This window comes from Engraulis encrasicolus, chromosome 16, assembly GCF_034702125.1.
Source record: "Engraulis encrasicolus isolate BLACKSEA-1 chromosome 16, IST_EnEncr_1.0, whole genome shotgun sequence".
In the NCBI taxonomy this organism is placed as follows: Eukaryota; Metazoa; Chordata; class Actinopteri; order Clupeiformes; family Engraulidae; genus Engraulis; species Engraulis encrasicolus.
In genome coordinates, this window is record NC_085872.1 from 16233188 (window position 1) to 16258877 (window position 25690).

Genomic DNA, 25690 nt, shown 5'->3' on the forward strand with positions numbered 1-25690 from the left:
GTGACATCTTGCCATCACTATGGCAGTACAGTACAGATCATCCAAAATGAGAGACACATGAAGTGCAGTCTGGACCATTCAGATTTGTTGTGTTTTAAAGTAAAACTACAAGCTCTCATTGTGGTAAATTAATTTGGTCATACACTACGTATACAAAACAAATTAGGCTACAGTTTTTCATTTAATATAGCAACTGTCATTTATGGATTATAGGAGCAGTATGTCAAGAAAAGGGTTAATACTTGTATTATTATTATTATTATTATTATTATTATTATTATTATTATTATTATTATTATTATTATTATTATTATTATTATTATTATTTATGACTACAAATGGATGGTAATGCCCAGAGATCCCCAGTGATCCTCAGAAGCCAAGCCAACACTGCAATAAATCACGTCATGACATACATACTGCCTCTGGTAAAAGAATATGTGGACAGTAAACTTAATTTCCATAGCTGTCTGACCCCTTTTTCCCTGTACCTGCATCTTGGAGGTGCAACAATTCCTGACTTGACTGGCCATTAAAACACTTTGCCTAGGCCAAACCTGATGTAGGCCTAAGTAGGCCTAGCCTGGAGTCTGTGGGTTTTAATTATGTTGGACAACATTTAAAAATCAAGTGGAAGACTAGTTCAAACATGGCATGCGTGATGCCATGTTCAAACATAATTCAAACATGGCATGCGTGATGGACAACTCGAGGAAGAAAGTCATACCCTCTCCACTCACTTGGGTGATGGACAACTCGAGGAAGCCAGTCATACCCTCTCACTTACGTTAGAGCTGCGACCACCACAGTCCATTTCTTAAGTAAGAGACATTGAGTGGCGGCGCCCTCTTGGGCCAATACTTGATACTGCATATTGCGGTTGGAGAAATATATGATTTTCTTTGCGCAGATGTGTGAGTTGTTGAGGGCACCGCGATGGTAGGCCTACAGATTTACTTCGTCTTGCACATTGTAAGGAGGTAATGTCAAGCTCCACGTAGCGTAGGCTGCAGATCCAGTTAACAAAATGCATCCTTCCATAAGCAGAGTGTTCCCATCTCAGTTTGGGTAGGCTAGACCACCGACAATTTAAGTGAAAATAGTAAGCCTATCTACAACAAGTAAAGCCGTGTTTTAAATATATATTTAAAAAAACGAGTCCCAGGAGAAAATCAAGTTAGTGTGTGGAAATAATGTCACAAGCGGTGGGGAGAAGGAGGATTGGGTGGACAGTGGTAAGCGAAGGGGGTGGTGTTTGGTAAGGGGGAGTGAACGATTGAGGAGAATGATCTTGGCGAACCTGGCCCTTTAAATTGCACATACACCGTACTCGGAGGTGAGTAGCGAAAAACTGGAAATGTTGGCCATTCATACAATTGAAATGCAACAAGCATGTTTTGTATTGCACGTTTACAAGCTGGCATTATGAGGCTTTGGTACAGATAGGGCGCGGGTGCTCAACTCCACTGGTGTCACGAATGCGATATGGCTTGAATTTTCCAAGCTTTGTCCGGAGGGGTGGGGAGTGGGGCAGAAGGGAAACGTTTGATATAGAGGTTTAAGCGCTTCTGCATACTTTGATTTCATATGTAATAGGGGATTATCATTCGCGGAAGTGTCTGGCCATATGCTTGGATTTGTGCCATATTAGACCGATATTTCAATACCGTACTGGCGAGTGCAGGCTTCATGCGCCTCCTGTCAACATCTCTACGCGTAAAACGTATTCTTGTTTTATTAAAGACATTGTGGTAGTCGAACACCCACGTTTGCTTGTATGGCTGAATTGTTCAGTGTATGGTTCAATATTAAAATAAAATAACACACAACATGTCCTGGCGTTTGTTAGAATGCCCGCATTGTCTTATACACTGTCAGCTAGGCCTACCAGCAGCAACAGAAGGCAAGAACGGGAAGGTACAGTATGTTATACTGTTGCATTGAGTTTCAGTTCGCACATACTGGATGGTTTGTCGAAAAATGTCTCTACTGGGTCGCGATAGCTTTCATTAACCATAGTCTCTGCTGCCGTTTGCTTAGTTCTCTTTTCTTCCAGCACTCAGTCGTTTGTGTCACCTGGGCAGAAAAAAATGTGTTTGAGAGTGTGTTTTAGAGCGCACCGTATAGCCTACCTTAGTTTGTTTTGACATATGCTGTAGGCGAAGTGCCTCCCAAGCAATGGTGTTTTGCTTGATTTTTTCAGAACTATTTCTTTACCATGCCTTCAATTAATGTATTCAGAATGCATATTAGACCTATGTTTACATCCACTCTTAATCAACTGCTGCATGGTATTCACATTAGAAGTGAACCAGATATGCTTTCAAATAAGGTCGCTTTGTAACACATCAGCTTATTACCTAAGCAAGAACAGGTGAGGTCCATATACAAGCCCACATAGGCATAGGCTAGGCCCACTGTAAATGAGGAAGCAATTTCAAACCTCTAAATATCCAAATCATTCTTTACCACTATTAGTATGAAACTTGGAAAGGGCCATGGATCATCTCTGTAAGGTCTTCTGGGTTTGTTTCTGTAATGATATGAAATGGCACATTAATCAAATCTCTGCAACGAGTTATTCACCTGTTTCACAAAAATAATTAAAAGTGACTTTTCTAGTAGTTATGCTTTTGCAGGTGACATGATGACATTATGCCTAACCAGTCTATTGGTCTGAAGAATGATCTACCCAGATGCAGAATGGGCTATTGCACTTTATTGGCTTATTTTTATATATAAATAAATAAAAAATAATATATATATATATTTTTTTTTCATTTAAATTTATTGGCACTTTTGCCTTTATTTCGATAGGACAGTCTGAGAGGCGACAGGAAGTGAGTGGGAGAGTGATGGGGGGAGGGATCGAAAAATGGCCCGGGCCAGAGTCAAACCCGGGTCGCCGGCGTATAACCCAGTGTCCTACCATTAGGCCACGGCAGGGCCTATTGGCTTATTTTTTGCATGTGGATGTTTTTGTTGCACCAGTACAGCGATGAGTTTGTGTCATGTGAACGCCAAAGTTTGTTTACAGTGGCAAATAGGAGAACTAGTAGTATGTTTTATATATATATATATTTTTTTTTTTAACTCATATAGGTCGTCAACAACTTGCTTAGATTTGGACAGGAACTCTTATTAGATGTGGGGGTATGAAACATGTCAGAGAAAAATGCTCCTATGTTTAACCCGTTAAGACACAGCGTTATACATTTGCTGTCACCAGAATGGCAATGCCCAAGTTGTAGTGCATTACTAAAGGCCCTGTGTTATGTCATAGTGCTGTTATACTATAGCAGTTAACTTTTCAATAACTATTACAACGTGCCACTGGAGGTGCAGCATGCATTAAGGGGCTATGGTTTTGTTTATGAAAGGATCCCTCATCTAAAATACAAATGTAAGTTACCTTTTAGACCAACAAACTTATTTCAGTGACCAGACCTGTTTCAATATAGCTTACATATTAGTTTGCATTCAAATCAAGTTCAAAGACTACATTCTAAGGCAACTTCAGTAGGCCTACGTGTTGTCCTGGCCTAGGTGACATTTGCAATCTCATCTGTCATCTAACCCAGTGGTTTTTAACCTTTTTTTTCTGATTGCACCCCCTTACCTGTGCCCAAGACAAGCTACGCACCCTAACCCAAACATCTACACGTGTATGCGCACTAAAAAATGATTGAAGTGATTAATTATTCTTGATTGAGACATTAATCAATGCCTTCAAATAGGGGTTAAATTTTACTTTAAATGGGTTTAAATGGTTTTGATTAGGACTAATTATTATGTTCCCAAGCATAACCAAAATTCTGCGCACCCCCTGCGATGTCTGGCGCACCCCCAGGGGGTGCCCGCAACCCAGGTTAAGAACCACTGATCTAACCAAAACAAATGTTATGCTATTCGTCTGTATGTGCATACAATGTAGTATGCCATTATTCATTCACTTTAATCTCTCTCTCTCTCTCTCTCTCTCTCTCTCTCTCTCTCTCTCTCTCTCTCTCTCGCTCTCTCTCTCTCTCTCTCTCTCACACACAGCAGAAGAATTCTACGCCTTACCAGAGTCACATATATCAGCTCTCAGGTAGGCCAATCAGGTTGCATCCTTCCGCTTTTTCACAACAATATCAGTGCACCGGACCATGTTGTTGTCAGCTGAGCAGGACAATATTTCAGTCTAGTTTATACAGTTGTAGCCAGTGATGTTGTGCCATGTTTCCTTGACTGCACCATGCATGGTCCTTTTACAGTAAGGGCCAGGCTATCTCCATTCATCACCCACAGATCAGCACCTTGGCAATCTCATGGAAGTTGCATGGTAGGCAGCAGGCACATTGAAAAATAAGTGGCTGCTCACTATGTGAAAGCCCAAAGTGAAAGCGAAAGTGAAGTGAAAGCCCATTGGGAAACTTCAACTCCCATTGTCATTGTGAACCAGCACTCCACAGCACACAAGTGTTCACTGCACACTGCACACAATAAAAATTGCATTTTATGCCTTACCCGTGCAAGGGGGCAGCCCCAAATGGCGCCCCAAGGGAGCAGTGCGGCGGAACGGTACCATGTACCTCAGTCATGGAGGAGAATGGTGGAGAGCGCTGGTTAATTACTCTCCCACCAACATAGCAGGTCGGGAGTCGAACTGGCAACCTATGGGCTACAAGTCTGATGCCTTAACCTCTTACCCATGACTGCCCTGGTAGGCAGGCTCATTGAAGAATAAGTGGTTCCTTACAGGTGGGCGACATGGCAAAAATGTCATATCACAATTTTTTTTACATAAAATCTCGATTTCTATTTTTTATCATCATCTTCCATCTAAAAAATAAAAACAGCAAGGAACAACTTTGATATACTTGCAATGTGTAATTTGCAGTTAATAAAATGTTAACACACTGATGACACTCTCATAAAGTGCACAATTGGAATACAATAATGTAAAGAATAAAAGTGAAGACAACAACACAAGTAAGTAAACATCACTCTGATACTGATAGTAAACATCCTCACTGCAAGACGATCTATACGATTTCTCCACTTTGGCAGATTCGAGACGATCTTCACGATTCACGATGTCACGATTCACGATTTAATATCGTCATACTCATATCGCCCACCCCTATGGTTCCTAGTGTAAGTGTACTGATTCAGTATACAGTATGTATCGTAAAGCAACAGATGAGGGTCACTATAATATAGTTCTGTAGCAGTGATTCTCAAAGTGTGGTCTGGGGACCACTGGTGGGCCGCAACAGAGCTCAGGTGGTCTGCAAGAGGATTTCTACTTTTCTTCAAGCTAGCAGAAGGCCATATTTGTAACATTATTACAAAGCCAAACATGTCTGAAGTTATATTTTCACCACAATAAGACAGGCTTGTAAATGTAAATAAAAAGTAAGTGATCTGAATCAAAATTAGCAGTGTCGAATTAGCACCCTGTCAACTGTCAATTTAGCTGACAGGTGGTCCTTGAACATTCTTGGGGGGGACAAAGTGGTCCTCAGTCTGAAAAAGTTTGAGAATCACTGTTCTATAGTATAACTTCTGTAGTGTCCCACAGTGGACAGTTGAGGACAATATTACTAGCCCCCCTCCAGCCTGATCTCCAAAAATTCTGTGCTCCTGGACACGGATGTTAAGGACACAAAATCCGTGTCCAGGAGCACGGAATTTTTGGAGATCATGAAAGTGAAAGCCCATTGGGAAACTCCAACTCCCATTGTCATTGTGACACAGCCCTCCACAGCACACAAGTGAACACTGCACACTGCACACAACGAAATTGCATTTATGCCTCACCCGTGCAAGGGGGCAGCCCTCAGTGGCGCCCCATGGGGAGCAGTGCGGTGGGACGGTACCATGCTCAGGGTACCTCAGTCATGGAGGAGGATGGGGGAGAGCACTGGTTGATTACTCATGTTGCCCCCTCCTAAAACTGTTAATTGAGAATGACCATTGTTAATGCATTTCTGTTCTTCTAGAAACAAATATACCATGGGCATAGTGTCCAATGGGTTCGAATTTGAATTTGTCAATCGTTACCATGAGTTTAAACAAAAAAGGGGAAAATGGCAAGAACAAAATGATTAGCCCCCAGAACATTTATTTTCAATACGGTGCCATTTATGAACCAAAACTGACACCAGGCTCTTTGATTAGCCTAGTTGTTAACTAGGTTGGCACATGTCCTACCAGGGATTTTGGCCCCTCTCTCCATTGCAAACAGTTAAGCTGGTCCAAATTGCATGTATTTTGAAAATGGAAATTCATTTTCAGCACTCCTCCTCAAACACTATCTAAGGCAGTGGTTCTCAACCTTTTTTGAACAAATGCCCCCTTAGCCTCATAACAAGCCTCCCAACGCCCTCTTGACCTCATCATAACCTGCCAACGCCCCCCTTAGTATTAGAAAAAATAAATAGACTAATGCCCCCCAATGGCAACTAAGCACCACCCCCTCTCAGCTGCATACTTCTCAACGCCCCCTAAAGGATTGTGGTCTGAACCACTCCATGACCATGGTGTTAGTATCCTTGAAGAATATTTGAACTATTTTGGATGTACATTTTGGGTTGTTATCTTATTGATCCAGTGAAGATCTTAGCTTAATCTATGAGCATACTTTTGCATGGTTACCTTCAACATTCTATCATAATCTTCTCTTTTCATGGTGCCATATACCCATACAAGGTTTCCCGTGCCTTAGGGTGTCACAGAATGATGCTACCATGACCATGTTTAACTGTTGAATCAAGGTTTACCCTTTCTTCACCCAACAGAAACAACATTCAGGTGTCCAAGCAGGTCTAATTAAATATCATTAGACTAAAGCAGAGACTTCCAAAACTCGTTTTTGACTTTCGAATGTTCACAGGCAAAGCTCAATCAGACTTTGATATGCACCGCCTTTTGTAAAGGGGTTCTTCTGTGAATGTGGCCCCAAAGCCCAATATGATGACAAGCTGTCATCAGCTGTCTTTCTTGAATTAAAAACTCCAGGTGAGGCCAGGTCAATACATGGGTTCTGAATGTTTGTACACACGATGTTATGAGGAGGGGCAAGACACTGGCAGCCAACCACGTGCGCTATTTTTTTAACCGACAGCGGTTTGCAAGAATCAGAGGTTGAGTTGTGTGCAGATAGTTTCGCGCAGTCAGGTTCTAAACAAACTTTGGAACCCATGTATAGCAATCATCTAGGCAGGTGCCCAGTGCTTCTCTGATTTAATGAGTATAAGTACTGTTTACACTGTTACACATGGTGGTGGGGGTCATCAAGTTATTCGTTTGTTGTTCAGCTTCAGAGACAGGGAGCCTGGAATGGATCTGGAGTGCTGGATCTGGATCTGGAGTGCTGGATCTTCCAACACAATCATAACCCAAAGTATACAGTATACATCTAAATTAGTTCAGAGGTTCTTCAAGGATACTAAAACCATGATACCGGAATGACCCGCTCAGAGTACGTCCTCAATCTCACTGAGAGTCTGTGGCAAATGTCTATGCCTAGCATGCATGCAATCAGTTAGAACAATTCGCAATGGAGAAATATGCCAAAATCCCTAGTGGGCCATGTACCAACCTAGTTAACAACTAATCAGAGCCCGTTATCAGTTTTGGTTCATAAATGGCGCCATATTGACTATTAATGATCAGCAGGCTAATCATTTTGTCCTTGTCATTTTTGCGCTTTTTTTGTTAAAACTCATTGTAACAGTAGAAAAATCCAAAGTCAAGTTATTGGACCTTATTTCCATCAGTGTATTTGTTTCCAGAATACCAGAAACTGTTAATAATGGTCATTCTCACGGAGAAATCAAGAGGGATGTCTAATTTCAGGAGGGGGGCTAATAATATCGTACCCAACTGTATGTATTACTGTAGCAAAGGGGAGTAGAATTGCCCCACCGGGACTCGAACCCAGACCTTCAGGGGTAGGGAACTGGGGCTCTGACCGCTACACCAAAGAGCCATCCTCGTTGGCATGTTCGTCAGAACACACCCACAACCCTAGTCATGGTCACTCCATCACAATTACATAGTAGGGCCTAATGTAGTCACAGCTCCACCAGCACCAGTCCCAGCTGGGCAGTCATGGGTAAGTGGTTAGGGCGTTAGTCTTGTAGCCCAAAGGTTGCTGGTTCGACTCCCACCCCGCCAGGTTGGTGGGGGGAGTAATTAATCAGTGCTCTCTCCCATCCTCCTCCATGACTGAGGCACCCTGAGCATGGTACCGCCCCGATGCACTGCTCCCTTGGGGCACCATTGAGGGCTGCCCCTTGCATGGGTAAGGCATAAATGCAATTTCGTAGTGTCCTGTGGAGTGCTGTGTCACAATGACAGTGGGATTTGGAGTTTCCCAATGGGGCTTTCACTTTCACGGTTTACACTGGTCATATTTGGAAGGAAATGGTAGTCCTATTTCTACTGACTCAGACATATTTATCGTGTCAAACTTCTGTAAGCTGCTGAATCACTTCTGTTCACTTTGCAGCACATCTTCTACACACCTTCTACATAGCCTACACTTAGATTACATTTCATACTGCTATGTATTAGATGTTTGCATATTTCCAAATTCTTGTGTGTTCTTCTGATCCTTCCTGGGTTCAGTATATAGATGAAACCAGGGCAGCTGCTGAGTACACAGTAAATTCTGCAGTGCTCATTTAACACTTAGAGAGTTGATTTGACATTATTTGGACTTAAATGAACTCTCGATGTGTTGAATTAACACCGCAACATTTACTGTGTAGGTGTCCTAAGGGCTGAAGTACAGGAGCTCTTATCACTGCAAAGAATGGGGAGAGATTTCTGAGTTCACCCGTCTTGACAACTGTTAAGTGATTACTGCACAGCATTTCACTTTACGGGGTTATATATTTGCCTGAACATGTTGTAGCCCATTACAAAAGCACAAAAGCACATTACAACATACTTTACGAAATAAGACCAAACCTTCAGACAAAACGCACCTGGTATTTCGTAATGCTGATTGCTGTTGACTGTATGAAGCTGTGTTCAGCAGAGCATCTATTCATTATTCTTATTTGAAATATCTGATACTCTATACATATATCTATCAACGATACATGTCATGTGTCACTGAATACTGACCAATCAATTGACTGTCCATTCATCAATTGACTAGTGCCTTCTGATGTAGAGTACATTATTCCCCTGCATTCAGCATTATTCAATAGTTTGTCGAACTGTGAACCACATCTCTATTATTTGTGCTTTAGAAATTCCCTCTCGTGTCTTCTGATCAGCCATAACACAACACATACAGTACATTGCGGGGTGCATTTTTCTCAGAAGGTCTGTGATGGAGTAGCCATCACTATGTTGTGGGTGCGCTCTGACTATCATGTCAATGAGCCTGGCTCTTTGGAGTAGCAATTAGAGTCCTTAGGGTTGGAGTTCCGTTGTGGCAACTGTATTCCCTACAAATGGTGTCAGAAGTTGAATGACCAACCGTGAGGTCATCGGAGGTGCACAAAGTTGTCTTAGCCATACGAGGAACCCCAGGATGGATAACCCTGCTGCGAGGGACACCCAGCATGGATTGTGGGGCATCCTGGAATGGGAGAAGTATGGTGGGTGGTAGGTGAGGGACACCAAGAGTGTGTAAAGCGTACGGTTCCACTTCCCAAATGGGGTGGCAGTGTGATGGAGTGGCCATATAGGGTTGTGGGTACACTTCCTGTATCCCGGCTGTCACAACTCTGGGCCTTTCTCAAAACCTAGGACAGTGCACTTCCAAGTGTATCAGCCTAATTAGTCACGCCCAGTGATTGGATACTCTTTGGTGAACTCCACAGAATATCCAATCACTGGGTGTGACTAATAAAGAGTATCCAATCACTGGGTGTGACTAATTAGGCTGATACACTTCGAAGGACACTGTCCTTGGTTTTGAGAATGGCCCTCTGGTTCCTCCTAACAAGCAGGAAGGGTTTGGCTGTGTAGTACTGATGGTTTGCCACAAGGTGGCAGTGTCATGTTGTGGGTAGTGTTCCAGGCTCTCGTTTTTGTTTTCCTGAGCCATCAGCGTACACGACTAAAGCCAGACATGCCACCACATTCCACTCTTCTTACGTCAGCCGTCTGACTCACAAGCTGTCGGGGAAAAGTGTTTAGGGTCTCATCTGGAAAAACAAGCCTCTGGAAATCACCACTGTGCAACATGACTGTCTACTTTCCCTTCATCTGCATTCAGACTGTTTACTGTGTGCCTGATAGACTTAAATCCTCCCCAGTCTGCAGGAATAGGAATGCCATGGGTTGTTATCACTCACAACGGAGTCCGCAGTTAAGACTTAAACTTTGATATAAACAGAAAAAAACACTTTTTTTATAGTAAAATCTCTTCCAGACTTGAGTAATTAAGTAATTCACTTTGTAATGACATGATACATAAATGTGCATGAACCAATACAGTGATAAAACATGACCCATAGCCACAAGATAATTCATTGTGTTGCCAATGCAATTCACCACACTGGCAACATAACACACAGTGGCTGCATGAACTCAGGGAAGCAACATGTGATGCTGTCTGTTGATATTGTGCAACAGTTTTGCAATAGAACGTGGTTACAGTATGGTCAAGTTTGATTGGTTGAAATGTTGCTAAAGGAAGCTGTGGGCGACTTTGTGCGAGCTAGCTGTGTTTGAATGCCCATCCCAAGAGGCATATGTGTCCAAGCTATGCTGACAGTAGAAGAGGATTGTGAATTAGCACTTCAGCTGGGCCTCGTGTCATTTCATAAATAATTCACTATTGCACGTCAAGCATAACAACTTGCATCAACTCATATGATCGGTGCATTCATTGGATTCATGCACGCTTCTTACCTTAATTGTGGTCACTTTGTTGCTATTATTTCATAAGCTACAAAGTATTTAGACTAAGGTTTTGTGGTTTAGAAGTTGAAAGGAAACTTTTTTCTACATCAGGTTATTCAGAGACATATGCCTCTGCTGTCATACTAAACACAACGTCTGGTGATTGATTTTGTCTCTTGTTCACTCGTGACTAGACAGACTGTCATACGGTAATGTCGGTAACTGTGGCTGCCATCATTTTTTTTTTAAGAACTCTTCCTCGGCTTCCTCCATTCCTCCTTTCCTCCTTTCTTTGCCACTAGGGAGCACCAGAGCAGCAGCTTGCTGTGTTGCTCTATGAGGAAATAAAATGAATTGAAAGCCCAACTGGGAAACTCCAACTCCCATTGTCATTGTGACACAGCACTCCACAGCACACAAGTGTTCACTGCACACTGCACACAACGAAATTGCATGCCTCACCCGTGCACGGGGGCAGCCCCCACTGGCGCCTCAAGGGAGCAGTACGGCGGGCCGGTACCATGCTCAGGGTACCTCAGTCATGGAGGAGGATGGGGGAGAGCAATTGGTTAATTACCCCCCCTCCCTGGTGGGTCGCGAGTCGAACCGGCAACCTTTGGGATACAAGTCTGACACCCTAACCGCCTAACAATGACTGCCCGCTTACCCATGACTACCCATAACATCTTAGCCTGCTCATCTCTTCCCCCATCATGCCATCTACCCTCCTTCTGGACATTTAGTTAATCTGCTGTGATTTGGAATCTACACACACTGTGTAGAGAAGGTTCACACATCAGTGGCTGCAACTTCACAGAGTCACAGAGATGTTGAAGAATCATGAAGACATTCAACTCTGAGGAAATTATTCAAGAATGGTCTTTTTTGTGTAGTTTGAAAAACATTGGTGTGTAAAACAGTTCTTAGAAGGCTCTCTTCTACAACATTCTGATATAGCCCCACTCATGAGGTTAATGCCTAATACTGGAATCTTTTGCTGTTGAAGCAGTTCTGCAAATCTTGAGATGAGATATCTCACTTTAGTGTGTCCATTAGATAATTCTGCCCGTCTATTAAACTTTCAAGCTGTCTGTGCACCCGCTGCAGCACGTAGTTAAGCTGTTATCGGCCTGAGGCTCATTGGTGCCCTTGACCGACCATTGCTATGGTATGTGACGTACCAGATGACGCCGTCTGATGTGACCTGCCTGTGTGTTGAAGGACACTCTTTGCCATGTTGCTCTGGTTTCCAGTGCTCCTGGTCCTCTCTGTATCTCAGGTTGCCCTCTGCCATAGTGAAAGTGAAAGCGTGAAAGCCCAACTGAGAAACTCCAACTCCCATTGTCATTGTGACACAGCCCTCCACAGCACACAAGTGATCAATGCACACTGCACACAACGAAATTGCATTTATGCTTCCCCTGTGCAAGGGTGCAGCCCCCAATGACGGCCCAAGGGAGCAGTGTGGCGGGACAGTACAGACAAGTGACAAACTGTGTAATTTTCCAGTAGCCACAGTGACTCTTTTGCAATCCCGTGTTTGAGTGACTAGCCCTAGGCTCGAGCCTTTCCGTAACTCTGTGAATGAATTGAGATAATGTGTCATAACTGGGTCACCACCTTCCTTGAAGGGCTTGTCTGACCTCTTCAACTTCCAACTGTGTGGCCTCAGACAACCAGACTGTAAAAGTCCTCAGGCCTGATCCATGGCACTCTCACACCTCAGGGGACAAAGTGTGTGTGTGTGTTTGGGGGGGGGGGTACAGGAATACATTGCATCGGGATAGTTGTTTTAGATATTTTGGCCCAGCTGTGATTCCAACGGCTGGGCACTGGACTGCTATGTGGCCGACCTGGGTTTGAGTCCTGGTCTGAGTCATTTCCCAATCCTTCCCCGTCTCTCTCTCCCACATGGCTTCCTTTCTCTCCTCCACTGTCCTATCTGAAAAATAATAAAATCCCCCAAAGAAAGATATTTGGTAGACAGATATGTATACATGCGGGGCTAGACAGGCCATGTCTGAACATGTCTGCTACGTGTGTTTTTTGATGTCTGTCTCTGAATTGCACATTTTGTTACTACTCTTCATAAGCCAGATATGACTCCACGAATCTGACAAAGTATTGATGTAGACACCCATAGATCAGGGCCGGTTCTAGACAATTTGGTGCCCTAGGCGAGCACCCCTCTTTGCTTTTGTAGGAATAAGAGATTGGCATGTGTAAACATAGTGTCATACATCTGATAGAGCACAGCTGATCTAATGCCTACATGTAATGAGTGCCCATTAATAATAATTGTCAATATAAAGCTTAATTCTTTATTTTACTTAATTTTCTAATTCTGTGGGACTTGTCTCCCCCAAGACATTTGGTGCCCTAGGCGACCGCCTGGTCTGCCTATGCCTAGCGCCGGCCCTGCCATAGATTGTGGTCTGCCTGAATGTACCATAATAAACTTGACATGACTGTTCGATTGCTTAGACATTATCAGTACACTACGAGGTCACCCCTGTGCGCACTGTGTTTGTCTTCCCTCCATACCCATAGCTCTTGTTCTCTGAGATATCCAGTGCAGGCCATGGAACATGGACTGAACATGTACACTAGATCTAGACTAGAATCGAGAGGGGTATACTAAGAAGCTGGTTCAGGAGTAAACCAGGTTAAGTTAAGAAGAAAACCATCTGGCCCTGCCATGGCCTAACGTTAGGGCACTATGGTTACTATGACGGCGATTCGGGTTTGATTCTGGCACAGGTCATTTGCCGATCCTCCCCCATCTTTCTCTCCCACTCACTTCCTGTCACCATCTCCAACTGTCCCATCAAATCAAGGCAAAAAGCCCTTATTATTTTATTTATTTTTTTAAAGAAATTATTCTAATCAATCTATTAGAGGATTTACCTCTTAACTTAACCTGGTTTACTCCTAAAGCAGCTTATTCAGTATATAGGCCCCCCAGGTCCACACCTGTGCAGTCGAGGGCTTCTAGTGCAGCTGCTGTTAGCAGGGGGTCTCTTTGAGGAGAAGCCATCCTGGGGTAGCCACTGTCTCTGCCCCTTGCCATGTGCCTCTTGCCCCCCTCCTCCATCCTTCCCCATGCATGTGAACCCTGCTCCTGCCCTGTCCCTGCTCTGAGGTGTGAAAATCTCCACGGTGGCGCAGTGGCCCGGCTTTGTGATGTGTTGTTACAGCCACCAGCTCCCGGCTGTAAACCTGCTGCCTCAGGCTCTCAGGCTCCGACCACATTGTGGGTCAGGGTCAGACCCCAGAGCTCTCAGGCTGCTGCTTAGTCACATGACCACAGATGAGTAAAAGAGCCCTGTAGGCCACTCCAAAATAAGGGGGTGACAGGGTTGTGTGTGTGTGTGTGTGTGTGTGTGTGTGTGTGTGTGTGTGTGTGTGTGTGTGTGTGTGTGTGTGTGTGTGTGTGTGTGTGTGTGTGTGTGTGTGTGTGTGTGTGTGCGTGCGTGCGTGCGTGCGTGCGTGCGTGCGTGCGTGCGTGCGTGCGTGCGTGCGTGCGTGCGTGTGTGTGCCTTAAGAGAAGGTGCAATCCTTGAGTCAGATATTCATTAATTCGCAATTGATATCAACACATAGTTTGAATTGCTCTTATCATGATTGTCATGAAAATGTTTTGTGTCACGAAACTCTTGTGCACCAAGGTGAGAACTGCACACTTTCTAGGGTACTTTTCTTTGTCTTGGTATTTCTATGCATAGGTCTGTGAGAGTTACCTGCCTAAATATACTGTATGTTCACATCTTTGCCATGCTCTTTCAGCCATAGTGATCACATAGTGCAGTAGATGAAATGGTCAAAAGGAACATTGCTTTATGCCAATAAAAGTATGGTCATGTAATAGTACTGTATTGTATGCAGTTTGCGGTATACCATATGTGTGGTAGTTCAAACCTATTGAATCTAGCCTGTGCATATTATAATGAGTTAATGCAAACTTGATTTGCTCTTGATTATCTTCAACGATTGTATAAGTGTGTTCATGTGTTACGAGTGCTATCGTTTTAAGTGATGTGAAATTGAATGCTGTGAATGTTGCATTTTGAGTGCGTGAGGTCATCATTGCAACTGCTAATCTGAAGACAGTAATGTAATCTGAAGACAGTAATGTGCATGTATGAATGTGTGCCGTGCTGAATGTAAGCACAGAGGGCCTTATGCGATGCATGTTATCACTCTAACTATCAGGCCAGACTGGTGGAGGCCTGATTGCCACTCCTTTTTGCTCTCCTGCGTCAAAAGCTGCCTTGACAGATGACCCCCTGCGTCATTAAAGATATCTCCTCCCCCACTATCCAGAACACTACTCTGCTCCCTCTTTTCTGAAAAATCCTGTTGCCTACCCATGAAGGACAATCAGGCAAGCCGGCATGCACTCTACTTTGAAAACATGTAGGACTTCCCAGGCTATGGCCCAGATGCCACACTTCCTGCCATTCTGAAGAACAAATCTTTGGAATGTGAAGTTTGTAAAATAAAGTGAAGTGTGCATGTGTGTGCGTGCGTGCGTGCATGCGTGCGCCTCTGTAAGTATGTGTCTGTATATGTGAGTAAGTAAGCGCGTCCGATTTTCTCATTTCTCTTCCCTTTTCTCTTTCTGACTGAAACAGATTAGATCATCAGGTAATTCATGTTGTTGTTGTTGTCGTTATTCCCAGTGAAGGAGAGACAGAGAGGAAGTCGAGGAAGTAGTCCACTCACTCATGCCATGTGTGTGTGAGTGTACTAGTGTTTTGGAATCAGCCCCCTCTCGCGTAGCGCCGGCGAGGCCCTCGTGAGCTGAGCTGAGCTGAGGGCCTTACTGGAAGCCGCTTGGCTGTCCCGCTCCGGGTTTCCCCACGCTGCTGCTCAGCCCACACTTCCTCTGGCCTTATAAGGACGCAGCAAGCATTCAGAGGAAGCCAGCTGGCAATGGTTACTTAGTCACTGTCTGAGTGTCAGCCTTTGCGCTGGCTTACTGTTTACCCGACTGCCGACTGGGCCTCAGAGTGGGACTCTTGTGTTGTTATCATGGACCACCTGGGTACCGGTGGACAGACCCTGCTATGGGTAGAGCTGTATTTTATGATTCACGTGCAAAACAAGGAAAGTAAGTGGACGCATTGTATGTACTACTCAGCATGTTCATGTGTCCGGGTAGTAAGTGTACACACACAGAAGCATCCTGAGGACATTGTGTCTTCCGGTCTAAATGGACTTTGGATGGAGTAGCCGTTGGAGTAGCCGGCCCATCCCACCTTTTAGTTTCAGCTGTTGTTTGTCATAATAAACTCAACAATGCACTGCTGGAGACGTGCCAGGGAATGCTGAACGTGGGGACTCCAGGGAGCTAGTAAAAGGTAGCGGGCCTCATATCTATCCTATCATTAGATGAAAACAGTCCCCTGTGCTCCCTGCCAGGTGCTGATATGATGATGCTGAGGTGGGCACCGTGCCCGTGGTGGTGGTGGTGGTCATTTGTATACATGGGTTTCTTTTGGTTTTTTTACAAGTGAAAAAGAAGTCCGCGACACTGCTTGTCTACTGTGTATTTAGTAGAGCCGCGTTTCGACCTTCAGGTCTTCATCAGGCAAAGATGAAGACCTGAAGGTCGAAACGTTGCTCTATTAAATACACAGTAGACAAGCAGTGTCGTGGACTTCTTTTTCACTTGGATTTACTCTCATTGTCCTGCACCTGGCCCATCGGGTGGGATGTGCACACATCTACTCCTCTGAACCTTTCTTTTGTTTGTAAACACAGTGATGTGAGGAGGGGCAAGACACTGGCAGCCAACCACGTGAGCTAATTTTTTGACCAACAGCGGTTTCCATCAATCAGAGGTTGAGTTGTGTGCAGCTAGGGTCGCGCAGCCTGGGGAAAACAAAAATTGAGAACCCATGTATAGGACTTATAGGACAACACCTTAGTCTCAACAGGCGAGACAGGGACTCTGCTGTGATTTTCAGATTACCAACTACAGTGTATGGTCACTCACTGGGCATCCTGTGGTAAGATAGAAAAAGGAATAATACTAAGTAGTAGAAGTAGTCATCATATTGCCTTTGTTTCTGGCATAATCACAGTGATTTTTTTTGTGAATGACATTTTGTTAAATTACATTACTCTGATTTGTAACATCACATCTGTGCAGTTTTGTTTCCCCACGTTTGATTGGCCATCTATTCAGCTTGTCTTCCTGTGTTGTTAACCACTGGTTTCCTGCTGTGGAATATGTCTAAACTAACAAACCAGATCATGTGATCGCTGCCTGCCGTCACACCAGCAGCACGTGCTGTGGTCAGGAGCCCTGGGTGGGTTTGGGGTTGCCAGGCCACGCCCACCTGATGCAATACCTTCAGCATAGTCAAGTCAAGAGCAATGTAAATGTTGTTTCTGATCTCCAGAAAAATCGGGAACTCACTCCACCCACTTTGCCGAAAACCAGTCAACCAGTAGCAAACCTAGGGAGGCGGTTCAACCATGCAGTTTGGGAAATGTTAATTGTTATGCTCTTGGTCAGGCCCAAGTCTCGAAGAGATTTCGATGATAATCAGGCTAGGTTTGGGGGGCCCACACTGAGTGTAGTGCTGGCCCTGCCCAGCTGGTCACACCTGCCCCGGACATGGAGAAGCCAGTTTCTGTGCTGCTGCTTCTACAAGCCAGTTATTTAGTACTTGTTTTTCCTAAGAGAGGGCAGACCAATTGATTTAGCTAGAGCTGAACATTTAGCGTGTATCTAGGAAAGGGGAACGTGCAGGCGGGAAAGTTTGAAGTTTGGAATCTCACTGTTTGGGTTTTCCCCTTTTTTGTTTTTACTACTACTGAGATTTTTCCAATTCAATTATTTTGTCAGTCTGACCTCGGTGCATGGTTGAACAGCTGATAAGACTATTACCTGTCCCGTTCAGGCTATCAATTCCTTTCTAGAAGTTCATTGCCGGCATTTCATTGCAGTTTTTTTTCAGTCATATCTCATGTTTCTGGAGATGAATTTGCTGGTAGAAATACACAGTTGTTTTTGGTATATCTGATAGCCTTTCTGCGAACTGTACCCTGAATGGAACATTAACAGAATGCCCCATACCAGTCTTTGGTGTGCTGTTGACAGATGTCATGGTGTATCAGGAAAGCCCCATCGTGTGTCAGAGTCACAAACATATCCTATCAGCATGAGGGAGGGAAGCCCGTTCTATGTAGGAGAGTTGCAGGCTAAAGGCGGCGTTGTTATCTGGTTAGCTTTGTTTCCATCCTGAATGTACATCCCTTCCTCCACAAGAAAACATGCGAGCGAGAGAGAGAGAGAGAGGGGGGGGGGGAGCAAGAGGGAGAGGGAGAGAGGGTGGTGAAGGAAAGGACTGTAGTCGGGTGGGGGAGAGGCTTCTAAAGGACGTCAGTATGGAGAAGGAAGGGGTGGGACAGGGGAGTGGATGGGCGTGAGTTAGGGAGAAAATGAGATGACTTAGTAATGGCAAGCATGCACAGATGACGGCACTGTCATTGTGTTCCCATGAATACAGATCGCGCAACAGAGAAGTATTAAGCTAGTAAGGATATCTGGAGGCTGTTAATGTCAGTGCATCAGGTTTAAAACTAAAAGCATTTTGACATGCATGGTAATCAAAATCATTTCTTTATTTACAAGTATCTCTCTCTCTCTCTCTCTCTCTCTCTCTCTCTCTCTCTCTCTCTCTCTCTCTCTCTCTCTCTCTCTCTCTCTCTCTCATGAGGAAGTTGTTTCACAGAGGCTTCCAATTCGGATATATTTATGTAATGTAATAGATTGTGATGTGTTGTTATTGGAAGTGTTTCACAGTGACATACAGCTTGACTGACATAATGTAATACTTCATCAACATGACCAGGATATTGATTGCATTGATCCAGGTCCATTTGTGTGGTACTACGCGAGAAGACTTGGCATTTCACCACACATTAGGTTCTGTTGCATGTATTACATCAAATATATATACAGAACCCTGTAACTCTCACTTTTACATGCAAAGTGATACTTCATTGGTTTGCAAATTATGCTTGTTAACACCTTATAAATTCAGGGCCCTGCCGTGGCCAAACGGTACGACACTTGTCTTCCTTGCGGCTGACCCGGGTTCGATTCCCAGTCTGGGTCCTTTGCCGGCTCTTCCCCGTCTCTATCTCCCCACTCGCTTCCTGTCACCACCTTCACTTCCTGTCATAAATAGAAATAAAATAAAATAAAAACAAGAAAATAATAATTATAATAAAATAATTTAAAAAAACACAATTCAGACACACTCTTCCTTGAACAGTACCTCCTACACATCCTGTGTCCAATACACACTGTTTTCCATAGTTGTTCAGTTCAGATCCCCATCACCATTCACCTTTGCCCCAATCTGTAATCACAAAGCACTTCTGTCCGCTCTGCTCTGCATCAGTTTTGCACTCTCACTGCTACCACTATCTTTCCACTCACTGTCTACTTTTACATGAGACATGTAATTCGGAATGAACTCCAATTTAATTCTGAATAAAGCTTAAAGGTACACTGTGCAGCAGGAAATGGTCAAAAACGGTACTGCAACTATGCTGCTCATTGAAACTGGGCTGCCTATTGCCAAATTTGCTCTTTACATGAAACTTTACGAAGTAATAAACAAATATTTTCTAGTGTGGTCCAAGTAGAGTCATTTTTGCAGCTAAAAATGGCTATTTTTGGAAATTCAAAATGGCGGACCATGGAGAAGATCCCCCTTTTCATGTATTGAAAAGTGCAATTTTTCCAGTCATAATGAATACTTAGAATTTGATGGTGGTGGTAAGTATTCATGAAAAAGGTAACAGTAGTGAATAGGCAGCATGAATTCTGGAAATAAACAACTAAAAATCTCACACAGTGTCCCTTTAATTCTGCTTTGAAAACGTCATGCAAACACCTCTTAATTCGGAATTAAAGGAAAGAACAAAGCAATATATATGGATGGATGGAACTATTTAATTTGGAATTATTCATTTGGAACTAAAAACATCATGTAAACGTAGTGACTGTCTCCCAATAAAAGTGGCATTGCAGGGACATCCTAGTTACTGTATATCAGGGTTACAACCTGCAGCCCAGTAGGTCAGGAGACTGCAGACACGATGGCATACCACAGCTTTAGACTCGGACAGTCAGAAGACAGACAGACTGAAAATCAAATGTACACCAACGTTTAAGCGTCACTGCGCTGAGTGAAATGTGCCTATCGCTATACAGTCTATTGGGTAGAGAAAGCAAGTGAAGCGGACAAGAAGCACGCAAATTTAAGTTATCGTGGACAAAAAAGTTATCATGCTTGTAAAAACGTATTGTACGATATACTGACTTATTGAATGTTGTGACGCTCCTATCTGTAATGGTGTCAGACCGTGCTGCACCAAACTGCTGAGTCTTTTTAGCCACCACAACAAGGACCAACGTTGATTGCCGTTCACCGCTTGAAACTGAGCTCTGTTATAGAGCTTAGAGGACCTTTACTTTTGTCTTTCTTCGCTGATAGGAAAGCACAAGGCAACATTGCTTATGCTTTCTGCAGAGAAGTGCAAATGTGTAAAAAGTGTTCCAGGTAGGAGAGAATGATCCATGACAAACTGTGTCCTCGCCCCCTCAGGGAAAGACGAAATTCCACTCTCAGGAGAAAGGGATCCCTGTTCAGCAGACCACACAGAGGAGGAGGGGGGGGGGGGGGGGATCTTACTAGCAGCGGCACGTGAGGCATACTGCTCTGAAAAATGCAGGGGGTGAGTGAGGTAGGTGTGGGGGAGTAGAAGGGTACAAGGGCAGAGTGGAAGGGAATTTGGAGTGTGTGTGCGCACGTGTGTGTGTGTGTGTGTGTGTGTGTGTGTGTGTGTGTGTGTGTGTGTTTTGAATGAGGGCGAGGAGGAACTCCACTTGGCCTTGGAAGGGAAAATGGATTCTCCGTTGGGAATAGCAAGGACCTGGTGGCGCCGCTCGACCTGGCAGCACCCCCACTTGATTTAACTTACTTTATATAAAGCCTTAGAGAATGTGTAAATGTGTGTTCAGTAAGTCTGTCATGCTGTTCAAATGCCACGTGAACCTAGCGTAAAACTTGCTGGTTTACAGTCACAGTTCATGTGACTGCTTTCTTTCATCACAATAGAAATACGGTAGCTGGAGAAAATGGTAGCTAATGCTCAACCCTCACAGTAGACCCCCCCTGTCTGACCACTGTGCTTCTGAAAACACCAGAGGGTCAAAAAAAAATCTGTAGCACAGAAAAATTGTCCTTCATGAGATGTGTGTTTGATGCGTCCCCATGAATGTGTGTCTGTATATGCTCAAGTAGAGCATTTATGCTCTCGGGCTGCATGGGCCATTTCCTGGACGATGGCGGCAGGTGCCTTGTGAAAAGCAGCTCTGTTTCACATGCAGAGACAAAGGCCCAAGGCTCTGAGAAAGGTGTATGTTCTTCTGCAGGGCACTTCTTGGAAAGCCTTGGTCAGGAAAGGAGTTCCAGCAGTTGGGATGGGGGGTTTGAGGAATGTGCCAAGGAAAAGAGTTTGATGTGATGTGAGTTTGTGCTTGCAAGAACAACAGAGGCCTTTCAAAGGTCTCTTTCTCTTTTTCCTGAACATTTTACGTCCTACATTTGCGTCCATTGCCCGTGCGGTTGCACACAGGACACTCTGTGTGTGCATTGCTATTGGAGCCACATGTCTAGATATTGAGGGCAACACGTTGTCTTGCAGTCTTTCTTTTTCTGGAATTTTTTGCTTTTTCGTGTTTGTACATTGAGACAGAACTTCTTGTCTGGGTGTGCATGTGTAACACCACAGTATAGTATAAGAGTCCTCAGGCAATTACCACCCCCTGACTGGGTTTGAGAGCCACAGGCACTGTCCGCCATGCCATTCTTGTCAAAAAGTAAACATCGGGGAGGATATAGCCCCTATGGGGGAGGATAGGGGCCTTGACTTAGTGCTGTCTCTGCATTGGCTGTAAGCCACTAGACACCTCTAAAGTTCCTGTTTATCTCCAGTAACATCTACGCCAAGGACAGAGTTGGGACTCCTCTGGGCCTGAGCGAGGTTGAAGGCAATAGAGCTGGAAAGTGACGTCACTTATCCCGATTTCATGGGACCTCAACAGTGTTTTTAACAGAAAATGTTAACATTGTAACCCAATGGCGGTATTAAAATGATATTTCAATCCCCTTTGAATTGTGCCACGAGCTCCACATGTGTTGTTTCTGATATTTTTGTGTAATTTTTCGTATGAAACACCAAACGATTTAACCCCTTAAGACGCGGCTTTATACATTTGTTGTTACTAGTATGGTAATGACCAAGTCGTGGTGCATTACTAAAGGAACTGTGTTGTGTCATGGTATTGTAGTGCTGTGGTAGTTACTTTTCAATGACTATTACAGCGTGGCACAGGAGGTATGGCGCTCATTAAGGGGTTAAAAGGGTGTGTTTCTTCACATTTTTCATGCAGACGGTGTCGGAACAAAACATTGATTCTAATCTATAGCTAGCCTCTTAAACAGCATATTTGTAGCCCAGCACATATGACTGAGATCAGAAGATATTTAGTCGCTACCATGTTGTTAGATGGTCAGCTTAGGTCCCGTGAAATGCGGAACTAAGGGGCGGGACTTTCAAGCTGCTGATAAGAGGAGCTGAAGGAGGGTGCACGCATGCCCAACCTCACCTCACTTCTCACACTTATAAACACACCCAATCTCACACCCAATCAGGGGGGATACATCCCTTTGTGTGTGTGATATTTCTCAAATTTGAATGCAGAGAATTCACAAAACCCATTGAGAGTAAATAGAATGGAGGCCAAAATTCTATTTCATTGTTGAAGCCAAGTTGGAGCCAAGGTTGGACCCAAAAAGACCAAAAAATGGCCAAATCCCATTCATTCCTATGAGAGACATAAAACCCTGTATCTCCCTTAAATGCCACTCCAGGGAGATCATTTTTCGCTCAACTAGTAGGTCCCCTTGCTCTCCAACTTACCAGGGTGGTGATTTTTTGTGGTGATGTTTTATTTTAGAGAGATATTAAAAGTTAAATTGACCAATGAACATCAGAACATGGTTTGATTGACCGTTAGAAGTCTTGTTGTTGTCCAATCAGCACCTGCGTTTGGCGTTGCTAAGGTGGAATGTAAGTTGGAATGTTCCCAAATCTGGCTTCAAAGCGTTGAATGGCAAATAGCGTTGATTTGGCGTCCATTCTATTTACTGTCAATGACAAAACCACACAAACTACAGAACAAAGTTTTCAGGAAATGTTTTACTCATGTTGCTTTCTTCTTTTCCTGGTTTCTTGCAGCTTTCCCTTCTGGTTGCTGCTTCATAACTGATGGCCGAGAATGTCGACGACTAATAATATAGCCCAGGCAAGGAAGCTGGTGGAGCAACTGAGGATCGAGGCAGGCATCGAACGCATAAAGGTACGCATACTGTGGATTCCCTGTCCAGTGCACTCTCATTGATGCACACACACTCACGCACGCACACACGCACGCATTCAGGCACGCACGCACGCACACACGCACATACGTGCACAAACCCACTTGAAGAGGAGCTCTTGGTTTTTTGGTAATAAAATTCCTGCCATTGGCTAAGACTGACACTGTGAATTTCATCTCCTAATCGAACCATACAGTATGACACTTTGTGTTCTAATTACTGTAGCATAATTAATTTCAGCATTCAGTTGTTGATAACTCCATCACTTTCCTGCATAAAAAACGCCATTTTCACCACTACCCTGTGGACAAGGCACTGTGCTTCCTCACAGAATTTGCGGCCATTGGAATTGACCGCAATTGTTCAAAAAATGTTTGCTCGTCTTAACCAACAGCACTTGCAAAAGGGCTAGGGGCATGATACTGACGACTGATATACAGGTTATACAGTGTTCTAACAGTAGTCCTCCAACTCTTACCACCTCCCTTGTCGGCAGGTGTCGAAGGCTGCTGCTGACCTGATGAGCTACTGTGAGCAGCACGCCCGCAATGACCCACTGCTGGTAGGGGTGCCCACCTCGGAGAACCCTTTCAAAGACAAGAAGCCCTGCATCATCCTATAGCCACACCTCGACGCTCTGTTGTCCCTCTCGGATCTACATGCCCAGTTACAGTCAGTGGGCACAATTCAAAACACCACTTTTTACTTGGGGGAGAAAACACACACTCTGAAAAAAAAATCCCTAAAATGTCACACTCTCTTGATCAAGGTGAATGGGCAATAACGGCATCAGCATTGAGCAGCCCCGTGGTCGAGTGTGTCTCTGTGAATGAATGTTTGCATACGTGCCGAATACCTCTGGCCACAATCTACAGCGCATTCATTCACAGAGATGTACTTAACAGGGGGATGGCAGATTTTAGAATCTCTCAGTTTTTAAGAAAGCTAAACCTTTCAGAAAAAATAATATAGCGACTGAGCGATATAGCGCATGTTCTCCAGTCCAGAGTTGGGTGATGGACCGGTTTAGTGACGAGGGCTGATGATGGTGGTTGATGGTGTGAGTAGAGGAGCATGGGTTGAGGAGATGCAGTTACAGCACGTGCTGGCAGAATATGCTGACTGTCTAGCTGGCTAGCCCAGTCACACTGTGGTTATGGTTTTTCAGCGTTAACAATTAGCTGTGTTATTTTTTGAAAGTGGCTACCTGTACATTTGTCAGGCCAACATAAGAAGAAAATATTGCAGACTTGCTCACCTTTTACGGCGACAGCACATTTTATGATTTTCAAAGGGATACAAAACTTAGGGCAGAGATATCATTATTTTTGCCAATATTTTTACAGTGTTTAAAATCAAGTAATTACTTGAAACCTTTTGAAATTGGATCTACTCGAGTATAAACTTGATATGTGCATTTTGTTTTGTTTTGTTTTACTAATCTTGGAAAGATAAATTAGATGATACAATGAAAGCACTATAAAGAAAACAAAGTAGCCGTTTTCCATGATAGTAAGTGGTATGAAAGTAGTCATTAGTGTGCCCACCATTTACTTGAAGCATAAAGGTTTTCAGCTTATGCAGATATGATGACCGAAGGGAGAGCAGTGAGACCTGTAATGCATAGTTTAAGAAATATATAACCAGTGGATATTTCTCAGTGCGTTCTGAGGCAGAAAGCATATTGTATGTACCAGATGCCAACAAAAGAACAAGTGACAGAAAAATAGGCAAGGGTTGTTCTTCTCTAAAACCAAACTTGATTGTAAAATCCATGAAGAAAAAAAAAGAAAGAAAACAATGTATAAACTTTCTTTCAAAGTGTTACCTTTGAGATTAGCTGTTTGGATTTGTTTGGTGAAATTTCTTCTTTCTATGGACTATATGGAATCTGAGTCATTGAGTATGATGCTGTACAGTGTTTGATAACTAAAACGCATTCATTTTCTGTGGATGTTTTATCTTTTGTAATTTTTTGTGTAATATTTTTGTTTTTCATCATCGACCATGTTTCACAGTTATGTTCGCTGTTGGACAGGGAAGACATCTGGATTAGCTCTGTCAGTGGAAAGACTAGGTTGCCAAGTTCACATATGCCCATGCCCAACTGCTTAGTGGTCAGAGATTCCCATTCAGTAAACCGAAAGGAGGATACACTTGATCCACAGACCTTTGCAGACTAAAGCAAATAGAACATCGGCATGTATACTAAGTGCATGATGGGATTGAATCGGCCTCCAGATTCTTGTCCAGTGCCCTTTTGAGTGGGGGTGCGGTATACCATGGTCCTGTCGCTAATGGTGTCAGGGACAGGACACCTTGTTCCACAGCAAGACTGAGGTCTGGTTTTATCGTTCAAG

General features: G+C 43.8%; 1 protein-coding gene across 3 annotated transcripts; it reads left to right on the plus strand.

Moving 5' to 3' along the window:
* Window positions 1-1246: 1246 nt before the first annotated feature.
* gng7 (guanine nucleotide binding protein (G protein), gamma 7) lies at window positions 1247-25690 on the plus strand. 3 transcript variants are annotated; one of them, XM_063220224.1, is made up of 4 exons: window positions 1247-1336; window positions 4045-4090; window positions 23191-23311; window positions 23827-25690. In XM_063220224.1, exons 3-4 carry the CDS (start codon window positions 23231-23233, stop codon window positions 23950-23952), a joined length of 207 nt encoding a protein of 68 aa, XP_063076294.1. In that variant the 5' UTR covers window positions 1247-1336; window positions 4045-4090; window positions 23191-23230; the 3' UTR covers window positions 23953-25690. The 3 variants fall into 3 exon arrangements, with proteins under 3 accessions (XP_063076294.1, XP_063076295.1, XP_063076296.1); XM_063220225.1 differs by having other exon boundaries at window positions 1254-1336; window positions 4048-4090; XM_063220226.1 differs by lacking the exon at window positions 1247-1336 and adding an exon at window positions 1897-1917.